Here is a 21,282-nt window from a genome sequence, read left to right on the forward strand (position 1 = left end):
AAAGAATTTAAGATTATATTAATTTACATACTTCGTAATATTTCGACACAGTGTATCATTACGCAGTCACCGCACAATTATTCCACTATCGAGATTCGTGCGAGCAGGTAGCCATGCAGCTCTTCTTCACATTTCTCTTTGAAACGTATTTGCGATAAGTACTAGATATACATGTAGAACGACGTACTTTGGATTCCAAAAATTTCCTTAAAATATTAAATAAGAAATAAAAGAGTCAGAAAAGATTTTTTAAAATAATAAATACTAAATAACTACTTTATTATTTTATTTAAAATACATATTTTAAATAAAAATTGTTTATAATACGACCGACTCTTGACTGATATGATTTATTTAAAATAAAAAATATATAATAAGTTTTGAAAATATATTATTTGAAATATAATTAAGAAATAGATCAGACAAAGTTATTTAAAATAGTAAATTCTAAATAATTCTTTTAACTTTTTTTATTAAAAATATATATTTTATATACTACGTATGTAATTCTTTAAAACACACGATGAAATGAATATTCAAAACCATTAAAAGTCAATGAAAAGTCAATGAAATGTTTAAGAAACGTTAAAATTCTTTGTTCGTACTTCTTTAATGCTTCGACAAACTTTACATTTTTATCAGATTGAATTTTAGAAATACAATCTTTGTACAATCGAATTAATTCTTATCTATGTTCCAAATCCGATATGCTACGGTATGGAAACTAAAAGTTTCGATGCAAATATCGAATATTAAAAGGGGTAATGATACGATATTTCAAAATATCAATTATATCAGAAAATTCCTACGCTTGTGTCGACTTAATTATATTGACTTGTCATCAAATGGAATGCCCTTTATGTCCAATCTCGTAATTGAGAAAGAAAGAGAGAGAGAGAGAGAGAGAGAGAGAGAGAGAGAGAGAGAAAGAGAGAATCTCTATTTATAAACACCCTAATCCTTGAGAACACCTATGCTCAAAATCATTTGCTCGTTAATCGCGACAAAATTTATAAGCGAGTCTTCTTTTGCGGACCATGAAATTCAAGAAATTGATGACAAACCGAAACAGATTGCATCAACAGCGAAGCATCTAGAATATGTCAGTTATGCTGATTAATGTCGTTTGCCGGATGGCCTCGAACAGTGTCACAAACTAAAGAAGAAATGGCAATTACTGGTTTCTTTTACATGAGAAAAAACGATGAAATATATATTGCCATCATATGCAATGCGATAGAGAAGTAAAAGATTGGCAGTCAGACGGTAGATTGGCAATCCTTGGGTAGATCATGCCAAATGATTCGAAGATTATCTTTATGTGCATTTAATTAAAGGGTCGAATTTTTTAAAGAATGTTAAAGTAAGCATTTAATAAAATATATTTATTCTTATTAAAATTATACAATTTATACGTTTGTATTAAATATTTTTGAATCTAAAAAATTCATAATAAATCAATTTAAAAAATTATGAAATAATTGTAGTAGTTTAAACGTACCAATTTCGAACATGATGGTGCTATTAGTTTTCATTGAAAATGCGGGGAATATCATCATTTTTCGAATTAAAAAAGTCTTATATTTCACTCTCTCTGTAATATATGATTTTCAATATGAGTGGATTATTTCATATAAAATTTATGCAAAAGTTCCTAATATATTGTTGACGGTCTGACGTTTCAGATACCGATTAAATGGACACATGAAAAAATACTAAAACATATAAAAAAAAATACAAATACAAATCACAAAAAAAAACAAAAAAAAACAAAAAATACATAAAACACAAAAAAAGAAGGGACAAAAAAACCGCCACGTTCACGCAGTTGGCGACAAAAAAATGGCCAAATGGCATCCGCCATTTTGGATCCTTTATTTCAAATTCATCTTATTTATTAGATTTCCGTTTGACAATATTAGGAACCTTCGCATACTAAGTTTAGTTAATTGGCAAAAAACAATCTTTTCTATACTATGTTTTTTATCTTTAGATGCTCAGCAGCTAATGAAATAATTCGTATATCTAAAGATAAATTTAAGGAAATCTTAAATATAAAACCTGATCATGAACACGGACACTTATAATTTCATTGACAGTGGCCTAATTTCCACCGAAAATTTAAACCGGACACAACCAACTACAATCGAACATTCCCCTGTCGTTAGACTGTAGGGGAATACTCGACTGTAGTTACTTGATTCTTACATTCTGATCCGGCTTGAGCCTTCGGTGGAAACTAGGCCAGTGTCAGAAAATGGATGTAGCCACGTAGTACCGATAACGAAAATTGACTTATTGGCGCTAGTGTTCTATCAATTTCAACCATGGATGGTGTCACGAGAAACGTCGACTTGACCTCTCTCAGGTTTCTCCAGTTCTGGCACTTCTGCTGCTGGTTCTGGCTTTTACTGGCTTGGCACTGTTGGCAGTTTAGCCTTCATCACTGCCGTCATCTGCGTCTGGCGCTCTTACGGCTCACGCGTTATCGTGTCTTCACGCGACTTTTCGCGATCGTCTCGTATAATTGTAAGGTATTCTAAGCAGACTGTGAACATTTACGCGTGAAATGTCATGACGCGACGGCGACGACGCACCGACATCGTGTCAATTCCTACTCGCCGCGGGTTTTCCGCGTATACGACTCGCTAGGTCGCAGAATCTCTGATGAATGTTGGCGATCCTTGTTCGTGAAAGTAAATCGAAGCGGTGTGATTTCCTCACTGCGTCGCTTAAATGGTATGTTCGCCAGTATGTTTCCCTTTGTTTCCCTTCGCATGTCATGTGTCATTGATATCTGATGTCAGCCGATTGGATGTGCGTAATCACGATGTTCGGAATGATTCGGAACGATCATCGTAACAATCGGATACGTATTGAAATATCAAGATATTCGATGGTATTCAAGAGAAATCTGAAGAAAATCACGTGATTTCGTTCCGAATACCTTGTCGTAATTCAACACGGAGTTAAAGCTGTATTATTAATTTCTTATGGCAGATTTTCAGTGTTTTGCATGAGTACGTTGTATACACACAGATTCAATTGTCAAATCGCTAAGGGATATATGTGGATTTTCTGAAAGCTTTAATAACTTATGATGAATGCAATAACGCTGACGATGTATTTCTTTGAGTCAAGACTGCACGATTTTTTTTTTATTTTAAAAATTACTGTTGTGCAAATAAGTTTGATGTAATTATGTTTAATGTAATATTTACATATATATATATATACATATATATATATATATATATATATATATAAAATGATATGATTCTTTTTCTGTTTTAAAATGATTTTTCTAAATTATTATTTCCTTTTTTTGTTATCTGTATAATTGAATCTTTGTTTACTTATATGTGTATGTACATACATATTTATGAACTGTAATTTTTCTTTTAAAACAGAATTGATAAACATGAAAATTTTTTTAGTTGCATTATGGAAAAGTAAATATTTTTGTTTAGTATATTTTAAAATATTATTTTTGTAATATTTGGTATTTAAGAAACTAAAATCAAACAGAAAGGTGTATATTTAAATTTAGAACACAAAATTATTAAATACAAAATATATATGATATTTAAATAACATAACATTTATATTTAAATGAGAAATAACTTTTTGTTATTGTGATATCATCTTACATTACAATTTAGAACAAATTTTAAAGAGAATTTTAATAAAAATTACAATTGCTTCATAAATATCTAATATTTATATTTGAATATTTAAATATCTGATTTGATACATTAACATCTAATATATATAGAAAATATATATAGAAAATAATATAAAAATATATAGAACATAATATTCATTTATTTAAATAACAGTTCTAATATAGGTTTCATGTTATTTATAATACAATTTTCTATTATTAATTAAGAAATATAGCAAACTTGTAAATATTAAGATTATTAATATTGAAATATTAAGATTCTTTCCAAGACTGTTGATTTTGATGTATTTCTTAAAATGTTATTTGTCCTAGGCTTTGCGTATTATGTCAGCGATAGTGCCAAATACACATAATGTAGTAGATCATGCAACTGAGAAGGAAAAATTATTAGAAGATGTATTAGTGTCTGCAAAAGAATGCCATGTCAGATTTGGTGGACGTGCAGAATTAGCTACAGAATCAGAAGCATGTGTTGCAAAGCTCTGCCATATATTTGAACTGATTTTTAGTCATGGGTTAAAGACAAATTATATAGAAAAAATTAATTCAGCATTCAGGTACTGTTTATTCTATTGTAATGCATTTTATATAAAATGAGAGAAAAAAAGATATATATATATATATATATATATATATATATCTTTTTTTCTCATTTCCTGTATGAGCATATATAAGGGCATATAAAACAGACATGCTTTATGACTTTATCTATCATATGACTCATCAGATGATAAATGGAATTTTTCCTATTGATAAATTTATAGCATGAATTTAAAAAAAACACAAGCGATCATAATTATTTTAAATCGTGATATCACCTATGTCGGATTAACAGAAATATTTTTTTTTTTTTGCGTTGAAATATTTTTGCGAAAACCATATCGGCATGCAATTATCGTTTCTGAAATTAATTCATTTAAATGAATATATATAATAGTTCAACATCTTAACATTCAGACCGTAGTGGCGCTTCGTATTTAAAGTAATGTATTTAACATAAATGGTCTTGTTTCCTCTTCTTCTTGTCTTATTGAGAAATATTTTTTATAGACATGTATCTGATTTGGTTTCTGGTGGTAATACAAAACCTGGCAATGTAGCAGATATAGCATTCTGGCCATGCATAAAGGATCAACTTACTTGGCACGAGCAGGAACGTTTTAGTATGTTGAGAAAAGTTCATACGGATTATGGTCGAGGGAGAGCATGGCTGAGAGCTGTCTTGAACGAAAGATCTCTAGAACGACACTTACATGCCATTATAAATCCTAACACATTGTCACCTTTTTATGAAGAATGGGCCTTTTTACTTGATCAAGAAAAAAGTTCTGTGTTACCTAATGTAGCAGCAGGTATTTTTTCTTAAATAGTACTTTATCGTATTCTTATCGAAAAGTATTAATTAATTAATCTTATTATGCACATGTATATTTATTAGGTCTTGGTACCATTTTATTTGCGATAAGAACAGACAATGAGGAACTTGATGATCTAAATGGAAGAGGAATAGACAGAAATAGATACGCGCAATCAGAACCAATTATTTCTACAGTAATACCAGGTATATATTAAATATAGATACTAAATTAGGATAGAATATATTTCTCACATCTATTAAAAATTACATAATTCATAACTCATGAAGTTGTAAAATTTATTTATAATGTTTATTGTAATTTTACATAACTTTTCTAATTTTTATTAATAACAGTTACTACTTATTTTGTAACTTTTTATTTTTTGAATTTCTTAATATTAAAATTTTGTTTAAAAAATTTAAATTTGTAATTATTTATTTAAAACAAATTAATAAAGTGAAAAAAATTAACTTTTTACATCAATATCTAAAAGAAAAAATTTTGAAGCTATTGTAGCGTAATTGTTAGTATTGAGTTATTAAGTATTATGCTAACTATTCAACAGAATCGCTTCCGTCTGAACAAGAAAAGCGAAAAAAAAAAGTGCAAACTCGTATAATTTCTTTTGATGATGATCATGAGGAAGAAGAACGCAGGGAAATTGCAACTTCTATTAGCGCACCACCAACATGCCCTAGTTCTCCTACGATAACGCCAACAAAAGATTCTACTTCCTCATATTTATCAGATTGCCAACCTCAAATGGATTCTAATGACAGCACAGCGATCAATACAAAACTTCCGGACTGGGAACAATGGTGAATATCTTTCACAATAACTATTTATAATATAATAATAGATACAAAAAAAGATTTTTTCATAAAAATCTTTTAATGTCTACAGTGAATCTTTTGAAGAGGAGAAAATATTAACTCCTGTAATAGATACTGGAAATTTGGGCGGCCTTGTACCTGTTTCATCACTTGATCAAACATTAGATGATATGTTAATTAGTCTGCCAAATTACTTAGATGTAAGTTTACATTTTATTTATTTTTTAACGAGAGTTAATTTTTTAATTATTATGAATGTTTAACAATTAAAGCAGATTTGTGAACATATGTAAATATTTATAATAGAAATTTATATTAAGAGCAAGATAGTTGATACAAAACATGTAAGACATATTTTTTAATTTTATTTTTATTTAGGATTCATCAGAAGTAACAGAACCTGCATTAGAAGCAACAGAACCATTAGTTGGTTTAGATTTTCATATAGATCCAGAAAATTTAGATATAGATACATTACGTGTAAGGCTTTTAGCTATGACGGAAGTGCTGGAACAAGCTAGGGAAGATGCTATAACAAGCAGATTGCAATTAGCTCGTTTCCAGAGGCAACATCAACATTATTTAGAAAGGCATGAATTACAATTACAAACATTGAACAGGTAATTATGATTGTTTACATGATTAATTTATTAATTATTATAGGCTTGATGCTATAAATGCTTCAAAGCATTTGTAACGCCAAGTGGACCGCATCCATTATGCATATATGTATATGTATGTAGGGCATCTAATATTAAATGGAAAATTGTTTATAGACAAGTAGAGCGGACTAAACTGTTTGTGAGTCGAAAAGTCCTCTATCATTTTATAATTTTTATAATTAATTAACTAATATCATTAAAGGGTTGCGCACAATCAAAAGAATAGGAAACAGAGAACATAGAATAAGAATTTCAACCTATCTATTTACTATCCATTTGTCATGGAATACACAACTTCTGATAGATTGAAATTCTTATTTTCTGTTCCCTGTTCTCTATTCCTTTGATTGTGTACAACCTCTCAAATCATATGCTTGTATTTGGCCGAGTGGATACACGCTTATTCGGCGATTTTTAATGATTACTACTTAACTAATTGCGAAAATTGCAAAATGGTAGAGGATTTTTCAACTCACTTTAGTCCACTCTTACCCATAAACGGCCTTTCACTTAATATTAGACACTCTGTGTTACACATATATACAGATTGAATTGTGTATTTAATTATCTTAATTACTTTCATAATAAAGTTGATATTGTTTTTGTTCTTAAAAAGAGACACAGCGATTAATAAAAATATATTCTAATTTGTAGAGTTATTTAAACTGAATTATCGAACAAAAAAAGAAAGATATAATTAAAACCAAGTGATTTATTCTATTTGTAAATAGATATTGATACATAATATAATTTATTTATATTTAATAGTAATTATTGATACATTTAAGCTACGTTCGGGGAATGTGCTATCAGTATTATTGTGTTATTTTATCTTTATCGTTCACATGAAATGATAAAATGATGGAATACCGATAACAATACGCTCCTCAAATGCAATCCTAATAATATAATTTATATTGATTTGATTTACTTTTAATTATATAGAGAGAATGAACTCTTACGACAGCAACTGCGTAAGTATGTCACTGCTGTTCAGATGTTAAGACGAGATTCCAATTCCACAACAGTATCCGAGGAAGATCCATCGTTGGACTATCACAATGAGGCGCGACAATATGAAGAAAAGTTAATACAAGTTGCAGATATGCATGCCGAGTTAATGGAATTTAATGCTAGATTGACAATGCAATTGACAAACAGGTATTGTATTAATACAAAGTCGCGCAAATAATCTTGTAATATTTTTCTATACTGTTCAAATTTTATATAGAGATAGATTAGTAAAAATGCTGCAAACAGAATTGGAATGTCTCCGAGGACCGTTAAACGAGGACGATTTACCTGCAGAGCCACCATGTCTTATTCACATATGGATTCCATCGGCGTTTCTTACAGGACAATCATCTGACATCCATCATGTTTATCAAGTATCGTCTTTTGTATTCTAAAATCTTTTCACTAAAGTGATTCCCATAATTTGCATATTTATTTTGTTAACATAGATTTACGTACGCATAAGAGACATAGAATGGAACATTTATCGGCGATATGCTCAATTTTATGCGCTTTATAGAGAATTAAAGAAACATGATACTATTGTTACAACTTTCGAATTTCCACCAAAAAAAACGATAGGAAATAAGGTAAGTTGTAAATGTATTGAAACATAAATTCGTAATATAAGTAATAGCAAAAATATTTAGATGTAACAAGTGATTATTAATGACTTAGGATGCGAAATTTGTGGAAGAACGACGGCAAAAGCTACAGCAATGGTTACGGCGTGTCGTTGGACGTATAGCACAGTGTTCACCTGTATTTGCGTGTAGGCCAAACAGGCAGACGCTCGTGTCTCTGATGCCTTTCTTTGGGTAATTTATTTAATCTACAAGCATCATTTTCAATAAATCAGTGCTGTCCAATAAGGCACGAATAATTCAACTTGTTGGACAACACTGCTATAAATTTCAAAAAATTTCTTATAAATATAATTATAGATGGTATATCCACTGAATTTAGCGCTAAGTATAACTATTTATATTTAACGCTAAGTACAATTAAGTATATGATTTTCGCATTTATTTGAAAAATGATATATATCGGAATTTATCACTTTTAGTGCAAAGATGGATCACTGATTCAGATTATCAAAAAATTCCATTCTTAAAAAAAGATCTTTTTTTTTAGTATATTTTTATATTTTTGCCAAAATATTATCATCAGTTTCTATTTTCAGTGATATTCCTAATGCTGAGGAATCGAGGAAAAATAATTCTGCAAGAAATACTTTTTCTTCCTCCCCTCAATATATGGGTTTATAATCATGACAATTTTTATAGCCAATTTGTACATAGTGAGAAAGAAATCTTAATTTAACTGCGTCAGACAAGTATCTTGTTATATACAATATACACTGTTGATGATGAAGCAAATAAATATTGTTGCATGTATTTATGTAAATAAGAATATATCTATGCACATGTGACAATATATGATGCTCAGCATGTGTATGAGATTAATATGTAGCAAAAAAATGATTAAAAGCTGGTCTTTTCTATGCAAATAAGATTTATTTTTTTTAATGTTTTATTACAAAAAAAAATTATCCCAATCTGAAATCCTATGAATTTGATTACAGAAGAAAGTTTAAAGATAATAAATTACATTATTTTTATTAAATTCAACGCAATATTAGTAGTTTTATATGATCTATGAACCCCAATAATTAAATATAATTACATGCTATAAAAAATAGTAATAAAACAAATTAATGTTTGCTCAAATATATATATATATATATATAAGCATTAAAAATACATATACATATATATATACAATTGTTGAATGAAATATAAATTTATTCAGATATATATCATAACTTTTTTTTAAGAATAAAGGAAATAACTAATAAGTAATATGAATTCTCTTATTCATATAATTGAAACGTATTAAATAAATTGTTATCTATGATAAAAAAAGTATTGTATAATGTGTATCAAATAACAAGATATCGTTTTCTAAAAAGTTTATTTATGTAAGGCGTCTTAATAGTAATATAAAAAGGTACATTTTTTCATTTATCCTTTATGACAAAAATAAAGGTGCATATTGTTATTGGAATAAGTACATATAATATTATGCCGATAAATCAGAGTACAACTAATCGCGCATATAAAAACATGAATTTTAATAACTTAGATAAGATATTCTCACTATGGAGAGGTAAGATAATAAGAGGACTCATGAGATCAAGGATATTAAAAAAAAAATAAGTATATCTCGAAATAAATCTGCGCAAAACGCAAGTAGCACTTTCGGCTCATTTAAACAACAATCCATTTTTTACAATATATTTGTACTAGGCAACACTTTGGCTGTGCTCACCTTTCCATATTGAGAGAAGTTCTTTCTTCCTTAATAGCATGGTACGCTTAGAGTTACAAATATACTTGTTATTATTAACGGTTTTTTTTCTTTTTTCCTATAATCGACGAATAAAGATCATTAATAATTATATCATTTCATGAAGCCATCACGCAATAGTCGATGTGTTTATATCAATGGCCAAACGAAATATCATGAGTTTAAATTACATTACATCACAATCGCAGTATTGTAATAATTATATTCATAAACATCATTATTAAATCATGTCATTTTCTTAAATAGCTATGCAAAATGACAATTAAAATTTTTAATTTTTCATAAATCATACAGGGTATTTAATATAGATATACAAGGTATTTAATGTAGATATTAAAAAGCACAAAATTTTATCTAATATTCTCAATGCTAACTTTGTTTTATATATTTTTATACAAATCCTGAATACACATTTGTGATAATTGATGAATATATTGAAATATTATTAAAACTGCGAAAACAGATATTTAACAAACTATATTATATCGGATGAAATAGTATCGTAATATTGAAATTTATTTATGAGATAAAGCCAATAAATCGTTTAATAACGAACAAGAATATACAATTGTTTCAGAATGATATATATATATATATATATATATATATATATATATATATATATGTTTTTCTTTTGTTAAAAATTGAAATAAATTTTGTTAATGAATGTACGAAGCAAAATTATTATTTAATATCAATTTCCGTACTTCGAAAATATATATATATCGATCCTAAACATTTTTATTCAAGAAAAATTAACGAATTACTAAGTAACAACTAATTATTGCAAAAATATGAGCACGAAATTAATGTTATATATGTACACATTAATATACATATATGTGTGTGTATATATATATATTATATATATATATATATATATATATATATATATATATATATGTATATAATATACAAGATAATTCAAATCAGCCAGAGAAGCCGGCATGTGCGTATTGTTTATAAAAAATTAAATCGAAAAGTCCTCTACTAGTACATTTATAATTTTTGCAATTTTTTTCTAATTACCTAATAAACAGAATATCTAAAATCGACGCATAAGACAACTTTAAAATATCTTTAAGAGTTGTTTAAGAAATACCTTTGAAATATTTCGTAAAGAACTTCGAATTATGTTAATGTCGTCTTGTATATCGATTTTACCCACTTATTCGGCAATTTTTAGAAATTAATATCTCGTTGCGATCATTGCAAAATGACAGAGAACTTTTCAATTCAGTTTTTCATAAACAATACATACATGTCGATTCCTCCGGCTGGTCTGGATCATCCTATGTATATACATACACACACATACACACACACACACACATACATACACGCACGCACGCACGCACGCACGCACGCACGCACGCACGCACGCATTGATGAACATGCTGTTGTGTTTCATCAATAAACTTTAATTTTGTGAAAATATGCATCACTATGTTTTTTATCAGAAATGGTTAGTACAAGAAGCGTTTTTAACTTATTTACGTACTCTATTTCTCTTCTCTGACTAATTTTGATTTAGCCCTAGGACCAGTTAGAAACTAAACAAATTTCAACACCGTCTACAAGATAGAAAAAGCAATAATATAATATAGCATTGTAAGATACTCTTCTGGAATATTGAGAATATCACAATTAATTATAAGACAAACAATTATGTTTGTTATTTTAGAAATTCAAGTATATTTATATTTATAAGACCAAGTCGGTAAATTTATACAAATTATTGTATGGTAAATTATAAAATTTGCAATTTTGTAAATATCAATTGGTTAACAATCGTTTTGTATTCAATATTTTATATTCGTAAACTATATCGATATAACGTAAATATTATGTTAAAGAATGAAATAAATAAATGCTTATTCATACAACTTTGTTATTTTCAATTGAATTAAACATGTCAAACTTTGATTACTTTCAAAGCAAATATATGTGCATCATTCAAATAGCATAAATACATTACTCGGTACATCGAAATATTTTATAATCTACATTATATTCACGTGAGCAGTACTGAAATCTAGAAAGTAGGTCGACAGTAATCTCTTAAAGAATAAAAAAACAATAAATAATGTTTTATATATTTATTATAAAACAGTGAATAAAAGTTGCATTTAATTTCAGTAGGTATATAAAATTTTTTTTTAAGATATTTTATATAACATACATGTTTTTATGTAGTGAAAAGTTTGTATAATTCTGAGCATCTTACAAATTACAATATACGATCAACAATCATTTTCGTTTTTGTGCAAGATACTGCAACGATACATCTATACTGTCCTAGGGTTAAATAAATTTTTAATTGACATAATCGTTTTGCCGTTTCTGAAGCCTGCTCAGATTTAGATATGTAGAGAGAATGTACCGAACAATAGTGACGCGCGCGCGCGTAGATTATTTAATAAATTACAAGAGAATATATTTATATTCGTTCATAGGTAATCGGTATGATTTGAGCCTAATTATTTAACTTTAGATTCTTTTTTTTAGGTATATCCAAATAACAGGTAATATTCTTAGTTCCAGCAGTCTTCATACGCGTTACTCTGCTTACAGAATTGACAAACAAAAGCTAACAATAATGATAACACATTATGCAAGTACACGAAGGTTAAAGAGTGGAGCCTTTTGAAAGAGTGCGGTGAAAATAACGAGGCTAGCATTCGCTGAAATCACTTTTTTTCATCTATTGCTCATTATTAAATGTACGAAAACCTGTTCTTTCATTTTATTCATTAATTATACATTGTCGTCGTGTTACGTTGGAATTATTCTCCATTTGAAGTGCAAAGCACAGATTGAAGTATGTATGAATATATACGTACTTCATACTTTTTTTCCCCTTAAAAGCTGCTTCACACTCAGATATACATATACGACAAAGTTAATGATAGAGGTGTCGTTAGATCTGTAGCAAAATAAATACAAATGAAATTCTCTTAAACTAGTAAATACTACAGTATCTTTGTATTGTATACACTTTAACTAGCCAGTGCATTTTTTTGTGTATATCCTGACTCTCTGATTAACCTTCCTGTCTATGTAGCACACCTTACCACGCATTCTAAGGCATGAACTTCCTAGTGAGCTGGATAAGAGAGAGCATAGACCAGTGTGCCAGGTACTTATGTGTTAACATTCTTTTTCTTCACTGTTGTAGCTAGATATACATTACATTAGAAAGTATATTACTATCGTATTTAAAAAACCGTTCCTTCTGCTCTTGACTTTACATTCTATCAAGATTCTTATTTTTCACAGACAGTAACTATAAAAACCGTTTGCAAAAATGTTTCGTATTAGAAAGCAAAAAATAAATTTGAACTTCTTGAGTGGCTATGTCTGCGTATACTAAATAATAATTTAACCCATCCCACGAATAACTTTTAACTTCTTTTTCTCTTGTATTTGTATTTTGTGTAACAATCTTTATTATTTTTTTTAAATTTCTATTAACAATGCGATAAGTGTCTTCGAGACAATTGAAACAAGTTTCCTTTTTTTTTACCTGAATCGCTAATTATTTAATATAACATAAAAATTGATAGTCGAACTGCGTTTGAGCAAATATTTACGTGCTGAAACTGTATCGATTCCATTCTAAAGTTATTCGTGTGAATGGCTTAATCAGGATTTCGATATTACAACACACGCATACTTGTATACGACGTAGGTTATATGTTTTTAGGATAATCATCCACGTCTATACAAAACAGGCACACTTATCTTCCGCGCCAGATTAGGGAACCGTTTTTACTCATCTGATATCATAGCGAAAGCACATGTCGTGAATCAATGTTTAGTATTATCACTCATCGTTTCTATCTCGATACATGTTCATTCTTATGTCTCGTTCTATCATACATTCATCGACATGTCACTTGTGTTGGTTGTACATATTCAGATTGCAATATAATATAAAATATTATATGATAAATAAAAACATTGTAATCATATGGTATTGTCGCAAGATAGAATAGAAGAGAAGAGAATAAAACATCAATTCCAAATAAGTATGAAATACTCTAAAATATTAAATTCAATTTCAATAATGTTTTAAAATGTGCAATTTGCTTAATTCTATTTGTCAAAAATAGATTCATAAACGTATTTATATGTAGCTCCAAATAAATTTTCACGACAATCGATTGCTCGTTGAAAACAATCATTCTCATAAAACCACTTCTGTAAAATAAAGAAACACGCGCGCGCACACATACATACACACAGAGGGATACATTATTTTTTAGCTCCTTGTACAATAATAGTTTGAGAATATTTTTAGCATACAAAAAAGTAATAATACAAAATGATACAAAATTCTAACAAGTGATTCATCTCTGTCACTATGTAATTGAGTTACTTCAAGCAATGAAGATCTAATAAACATGAGAGACAATCAGCAATGTATATATACATATGCGTGCATATGCATATATATATTGTGGACATGGCTCTCTTCTTTGTATCCGTAGAATTTTGTTTATTCCAACAATGAAATTTAATACTTTTCTCATCTTGAATATTTAGTCGTGTTATACAAAACTAAAGTCGTTTAGCACATTTTAGCACTAAATTTAGAATACACAATTTCATTAGTCTTTTTTTCCCTGTAGAACACAATGTTCATTTCTAAACTTTTTGTCGTTTCTTTTCTTTTTGTTTTTTTTTCTTTTAGTTATCACAAATTATTGTTCCTCGTATTTATTATTGTTTCAATCATTAGAACGGAGCTCAAATGTCTTCCAATACTTCTTTTTTTATCGATGCAATTGCAACTTCCTTTTAATTACACAATTCACAAACCCGCACGATATTCGCACGGGGCGCACTGGGAACAGGCTGTTTTTTTTCTTTTGTTCGGTAACTTTTCTTTGTCGTTATATGCTTTTATCTCGAAGTAAATCACTTTCTACCCACAAGATCGTTAAAAAAAAATATATATATATATATGTATATATACTAATCGAGCTTATAAGTGTAACACCGCAAGGTAAAGAGTGGGACTATGGATTTGGAGGAGGTGTGGTCGGTGTTGTATGCGCGGAGGGTGATGCACTGGCGACCATTGTCGGACTGGCCGGCTGTTGCAATGGCAGGAACGCTGATCCCAAGCTGGGTTTCAACTGGAATGCTGGAACGCACGGCTTTGGGCAATAGTCTAGTTTGCTCAAATCTATCATCGGCCGCCTATACAAAACATGAAAAAAATCGTTATTTAAAGCGTAAAAAATAATATTGTAGAAGAATGATCTTTGTTGTTACCTCGCATCTTCCACAAATTTGAGGTTGACTTTCTCACAGCCATCGGGCGGTTCCCTCGCAAGGAACCTGTTAATGTGAGGAGAAGTGCCGAGACGTCCTTCTCTATCTTGTTCAGGTGTTGAACCACGGCTTCCACCTAAAAATCAAAGAAGAACATTGAAATCATGTCACCGTAGAAAACTTGACTTGTGAAGTTGTGTTGTTTTTTTTTTATTGAAATATGTAACAAAAATTCATGCCACTCACTATCTTAGTAATAATTACTTGCTCATATATATAAAGTAGGTATAGATGCAAAAAAGGTCATCTTTGCACGTTCATTTGTAATAAACAGACAAATGTACAAACACAAATTATCTCTTCACATGCTAAACTTAATAATATTAAACATATTATAGAAAAAAATACATGTATACATATAATATTAAACATTAATATTTTTGCTTTCTCATGATGCTAAAAAAAAAATAAAACAAACATTATTATCTATTCTGAAATATATTGAATTAAAATTGCAATTATCGTGCACTTGTAATGTTTTTGTTTAAATTTTAATGTGTGTGTGTGTGTGTGTGTGTGTGTGTGTATGCGTGTGCGTGCGCGCATATACATCACAGTATATACGTTTTAATATGTTGACAGTAATATTTACAAAAGGAATATCTACTAAATAAACGATGTTCCACTTGACATTTACATCGCTTAAGAACTTAAGAACTATTTGTTTAATTTATTTGATAAACAACAAGAATAATAAATAATTCTCAGAGCGTTGCGAGCGTCAAGTGAAACGCAGTCAAAGAATAAATGAGTGTATAAAACATTCATAAAAATAGCAAATCATGCAACTAATTCAGATATATGTACATAACTTTAATCTTGTTTTACCTATTGGTATTATTATTATTATATAATAGGGTGTATATATCATATAATGATATGCATGTTATTGATGGTGAAAAAAAATTGGTAAGATCTTGCATGAAAACGATCATAATAATATGATAATTGAAATAATATGATTATAAAAATCATGACTACAAATTTGTCTGTAAACAAAGTACAATGTTCTTTTATAAGATTAAGAGAATTTTACAAAATTTAAATTGTATATATACACACACATATATATATATATATATATAATATATATCTTGATAGCAGTCTTTTAGAAATTGATAATATGCATATAAAATGGATACCTTAATGGATTTTAGCAAAAATATAATTGTATTCATTTATACATACATATACGCACATATAATATAAAATGTGTGTATACATACATACATACATATATATATATATATATATATATATATATATATATGTATATATATTTATATACGTATAAATATATATAAAATTCAAAGTACAATATCAATGATATCAAAGAGATTAAAGGCAAACAAATTTGTTAAATGAGATCTGTGAAAACGAAAAATCAAATTTTTCCGCAAATGCTCCAACCTTGTAAGAGATCGCTAGGCGGACGGGATGCATCCATAACACCAGGAATCAGCGGAGACTCAGAATTCCTAGATGGAGGGCCTGTCTCAACAGGCACACACCTTTAGTTAGTGTGTTATTTATATTGTTGCATTTAACCAGAAAGAATATATGTATGTAAAAACTATAATTGTTTGATTATCGATAAAATTTTTTAATACGATATAATTTTATACTTTCTTAAAAATCAATTTTCTTGTAGAGAAATTTGATTTGATATGTTTCACTTCTTTTTTTACGTAGTTTTATTACTTTTCCACTTAAGAGATTCACTCTATGTATAGAGTAAATATAATGTTAAAATAATTTGATTTTTTTATCATTACCCAGCTATTTTTTAAAGAGCTCATTATATTAGTTGCAAATCTGTTGCATATTTGTAACAATCATTGTAATTATGTACAACCATCATGTATACCTGGAAATCAATCAACAAAGACATCATCGCATAATTTACCTGAAGAATAAGAACTGGAGGGAAGGTCAGTAGCCGGTGTTTGTGTGTTGACACTCCGAGTAGCCCGCAATAAGTCTGCTAGAGGGGCGCGATGTCCTTCGGGTGTGATTTGTTCGCGATATCGTGCATACTAAAGAAAAAAAAATTTCATATTTATCATCGAAATCTCATATAAAACAAAGGCTAAAAAAAAATAATTAAAAATTTCTGTTTTGCGAAAAATGTAAATTTGAAACTTTTGTATCATCTTACAAGATATTTTTTGTAGTAATTAATGATATAAATGTTCATTTTCAATATTTAAAAGTAATAATATAAGTATTCAAGATAAAAAAACATCACATATAGATATAAATACTCATCGCAAAAATAATCTTCAAGATGAAACACAATTTTAAGTGCATTTCTTCAAAACAAGATTTCTATCTTTTTTCAAAGAACACATTGATAAATGGCAAATTAAAATTCTTATTCTACTTTAAAAAAATCAAATTCTATTTATTATACTAATAACTGGTAATTTTGTACATTACCTTGTCTTCTACTGGATGGTCTGCATCACTGTTATTGGCTGTATTTTTGAGCACAAGTCCTTCTATTTCCTGATTCAGTCCTTCGATAGATGAACGCATTGGAGGCCTTATTGGTTTTACTGGGATATTCATGGGACTTGCTTTTGTACTCAAGCTAAATTGATTGTCTACAAAGATAACATATATTAAATGTGTACTGTTTAATTGATCTTGTAAATAGAGCAAAGAGCTTTTGGAAAATTACTCACGCATGGATGTTTGTGAAGCAATACTGGGCAAAAGTACTGAATGATCTCCAGGAAGTGCGGGTGGTGGGCCACCTGGCATTATTAGCCCGAATGCCGCTGTTCGCTCTCTACTGCTAGTACCTTCTTTATTTGTACGTTGTAATCTGCGAAAAAAATATATAAGGAACAGCGTGTAGATTTTTCAATAAACATACAAAATAAAAAAAAGACATAATCAACAATATAAACACATACCGATGCCTGAAGTAATTCTTCTCCAATTTTTCATCAGTGACAGTTTGTTCCGTGGGATGACGAGTATGCATTTTTCTTGGTTCATTGGAACATTCTTCCGTCTATGATAAAAGTAAAAGACATTGTAAATTAAATGAAATAAATGTTAAATAAGTTTTATGTGACACAAACATAACATCACTTAAGTTTTTATATATAGTTCTTAGGAATTAGAATAAGAAACAAAATTTATTTACCTGAGTGGATTTATCTACCAGAAGACTGGAATGCATGTAATAAGAGTCACGTGGCCATTGCCCTTTCAAATAGATAGTATCTAGAGATGCTGTCCGTCGAATGCTCTGACTTCCACTTAAGCTATCGCTACAACGACCGCTCAATGTTTTTGATTTGGCTGCAAAATATAATAATCTAATAATATTATATATATATATATATTTATTAAAAAATATAGAAGTAAAAACAGAACTAAGAAGGCAATGACATAAAGAAGTCCAGTCTGAAATTAGTAAACTGTAAGATTAAGGTACAAGATATATACACATGCACCAGACCGAACTATAAGTATATTATTTCGGTTGCTGGAATAAACTAAAAAGTGTATTTGTTAAATAAAATAATAAGAAAAATAAATATGAAAATAATAGTGTAACCGAACTAAAAATGTATCTTCGGTTACTGTAGTTGTGATGCATATGTAGCAATACAGGAAAGAGTAAATTACTTATAGGCTCCTCAAAAATAAAAATTCTTATTCTTCAAAACAATTGAAGTGTGTATAATTGTGAGTAACCACAAAACACAATAAATAAAGTTATAAACATAATGTTATAACATACTAAATACATATTAACAAAAACAAAAATCAAATACTTACCAGACAACATTTATAAACAAATGTGGAAAATAATAGTTCAATTCTATAAAAAAAAAAAAAAAATTTCCATCATTCTGTAAATTTGGTTCAACAATAATAAATAAATAGAAAACTTTTGCTACTGAGTCAAAGACGATGATAAACATAGCTTACGAATCATTCTTATATGTTTTTTTATTCTATATCACAAATAATGAAAAAAAGAGAATCTTGTCAAAGTATAAACAATTTAAGAATTGAGAAATATTTCAATCAGACACATCTCCCAGTAAACATAACTCTCCAACTTACATATCTTGGACAATGGTAATGCAAGAAATGGCTTATGAAAAAAATGCTTGTTTAACAAATATTAAGTTTGCACAGAGCACTCCAGGATTTATATACTTCTCAACTGGACCAGAATCTCCAGGGATTACATGTTTTTCGAAGATCAAGTAACAGTACCGGTAATCCCTTGGAGTTCCGAAGTCATCATCACTAGGACAAATACTCGTCCGTGATAATGACTCCGGCACTCCGATGATCAAGGGGTCACGCATGTGAATACGTGTTCCTCGAGCAAAACTCCACGAGTACAAAGAACAAGTTCACGGAAGGAGGGGAGGGGGAGGAGCGAGAGGGAGAGGGGGAGGGGATGATCGTACCTTTGTAGGACAGGGATCCGGGGCTCCGCTGTCCCGAGGAAGACGACGTCTCCGGCGAGATGCGCGCCCGCCAGACGGCCGCGTTCGTCGGCGAGACGGTGGGACTGTTGCTGTTGCTCTTGCGGAGGCTGCTGCTCTGCCGGCCCTGTCTCATCAGCGAGCTCACGGGCAGGGTGGCGCGCATCGGGCCCTGCTTCGAGCATGGCGAGGATTTTCGCATACGCTGCGAGCTCGACATCTTCTCTTCACTTTCACGTAACGACAGCGGTGTCGACGACGACGGCGACGGCGACGGCGACGGCGAATCGCGGATCCGCACGCGCGGACCGAACCTGACGCGCACCTGGCGGCTTCCTCCTTGGCTGGCGGCCGCTCTTTCTCTCAGGGCGCGGGAGCTCCTGACGAGTCGCGCGCGCAACCGACTACGACTACGGACTGCTTCAGGGACGCCTGGCGTCCCGACGTGGAGGCACCTGCGCTAAGCGCTACCACCAAGGGGATGATTTTCTGCGCGACGGCCGGAGGTATTCCCAAGCGATAGGTTGACGGCGACGACGACGACGACGGCGACGGCGGCAGCGGCGGCGCGACGACAATGCCCTACGCGTCTTGTCATTTGCAATGTTCTGCTGCTGGCTCGGCACGCGCGTCACGTGACCGCCCGTACTCGCTAGCCATTGGTGGCGCGGCACCCGCGGAGCGTTCGGAGCGTTGTACTACGCGAGGACGTGCGGCACACCGCGTTCCATTCACTACCACCGTAGCAGCCAGCACCGTGGCGAGTGTAGTAGCTAGCGTCCTATCGGTGTCTCGCTCCCTCTCACGCCGACGGCCCGTCTCTCTCGCGCACTCAGGGACGTGAACTCCTACGCGCTACTCGCTAGTCGGGTATACTTACTACTTTGCGACCGCGTGATAGTCGCTCGGAGCAGTCCAGAGCAGTCTGTTTAAAGATGACATAGCGTGACGGCACGACAGCTATTCGGTCAAATTCTCATTAATTTTATTTGATTTGGATTACTTGCAGTGAAATTTCTACATAATTTACCGTCTACTGATCTCTACTCTTTTTTTTTCTGTCTATCAAATAGAAAAATTAATTCTATTCATGCTAATTTAAAATATTGCAGATATTATTTGATAATCGCTGATTAAAAATTACTGATTGAAGTTATCTTTAAAAATTTGTAATTTAAAACTCTGAATAATTATTATAATTTTATATTTTGATTTAATAAATATGCAACAATTCAATTCCGATGTTAAACAAAATAACAAAATATTACAGATATTTGATAAGTTAATTGTCGATTAAATTACTGGGAATTTCATATTTTATAATTGAAAATTTGCACGAACGATTCAATATCATTGTTAAGCAAAATAAGACATCTCTTTCCTAAAATTGTATATATTATTCCAATTATAATGAATGCTTAAATAATTGTACATATAATAATCTTATACGTATCTATTGAGGCTACATTTCAAAACATGTGCTCTCCAAGAAAAATTTTCTAGAGATAAGATAAAGATATACTATAAAATTTTCTTTCTCTTTATATATTATAG

General features: G+C 30.5%; 2 protein-coding genes across 4 annotated transcripts; one reads left to right on the forward strand and one right to left on the reverse strand.

Moving 5' to 3' along the window:
- The first annotated feature begins 2,416 nt into the window (after window positions 1-2,416).
- Window positions 2,417-9,065, forward strand: LOC105143008 (sorting nexin-29). The gene is made up of 12 exons (XM_011050977.2): window positions 2,417-2,739; window positions 3,998-4,242; window positions 4,736-5,037; window positions 5,124-5,246; window positions 5,609-5,861; window positions 5,947-6,076; window positions 6,255-6,496; window positions 7,484-7,699; window positions 7,770-7,926; window positions 8,002-8,142; window positions 8,231-8,370; window positions 8,736-9,065. The coding sequence occupies exons 1-12, from the start codon at window positions 2,737-2,739 to the stop codon at window positions 8,818-8,820; spliced, it is 2,037 nt and encodes a 678-aa protein (XP_011049279.1). The 5' UTR covers window positions 2,417-2,736; the 3' UTR covers window positions 8,821-9,065.
- Window positions 9,066-9,509: 444 nt separating this feature from the next.
- On the reverse strand, window positions 9,510-20,574 carry LOC105143009 (glucocorticoid-induced transcript 1 protein). 3 transcript variants are annotated; one of them, XM_011050978.2, is made up of 9 exons: window positions 19,711-20,566; window positions 18,423-18,580; window positions 18,187-18,287; window positions 17,953-18,095; window positions 17,705-17,871; window positions 17,172-17,301; window positions 16,676-16,756; window positions 15,206-15,341; window positions 9,510-15,130 (listed from the first exon to the last, which is right to left on the reverse strand). In XM_011050978.2, the coding sequence occupies exons 1-9, from the start codon at window positions 19,946-19,948 to the stop codon at window positions 14,947-14,949; spliced, it is 1,338 nt and encodes a 445-aa protein (XP_011049280.1). In that variant the 5' UTR covers window positions 19,949-20,566; the 3' UTR covers window positions 9,510-14,946. The 3 variants fall into 3 exon arrangements, with proteins under 3 accessions (XP_011049280.1, XP_087259984.1, XP_011049281.1); XM_087403858.1 differs by lacking the exon at window positions 19,711-20,566 and adding an exon at window positions 19,064-19,088; XM_011050979.2 differs by lacking the exon at window positions 16,676-16,756 and having other exon boundaries at window positions 19,711-20,574.
- Between the last annotated feature and the right edge of the window lie 708 nt (window positions 20,575-21,282).

The sequence above is a fragment of the Acromyrmex echinatior genome, chromosome 3, assembly GCF_024713525.1.
Source record: "Acromyrmex echinatior isolate Ae372 chromosome 3, ASM2471352v2, whole genome shotgun sequence".
NCBI lineage: Eukaryota > Metazoa > Arthropoda > Insecta > Hymenoptera > Formicidae > Acromyrmex > Acromyrmex echinatior.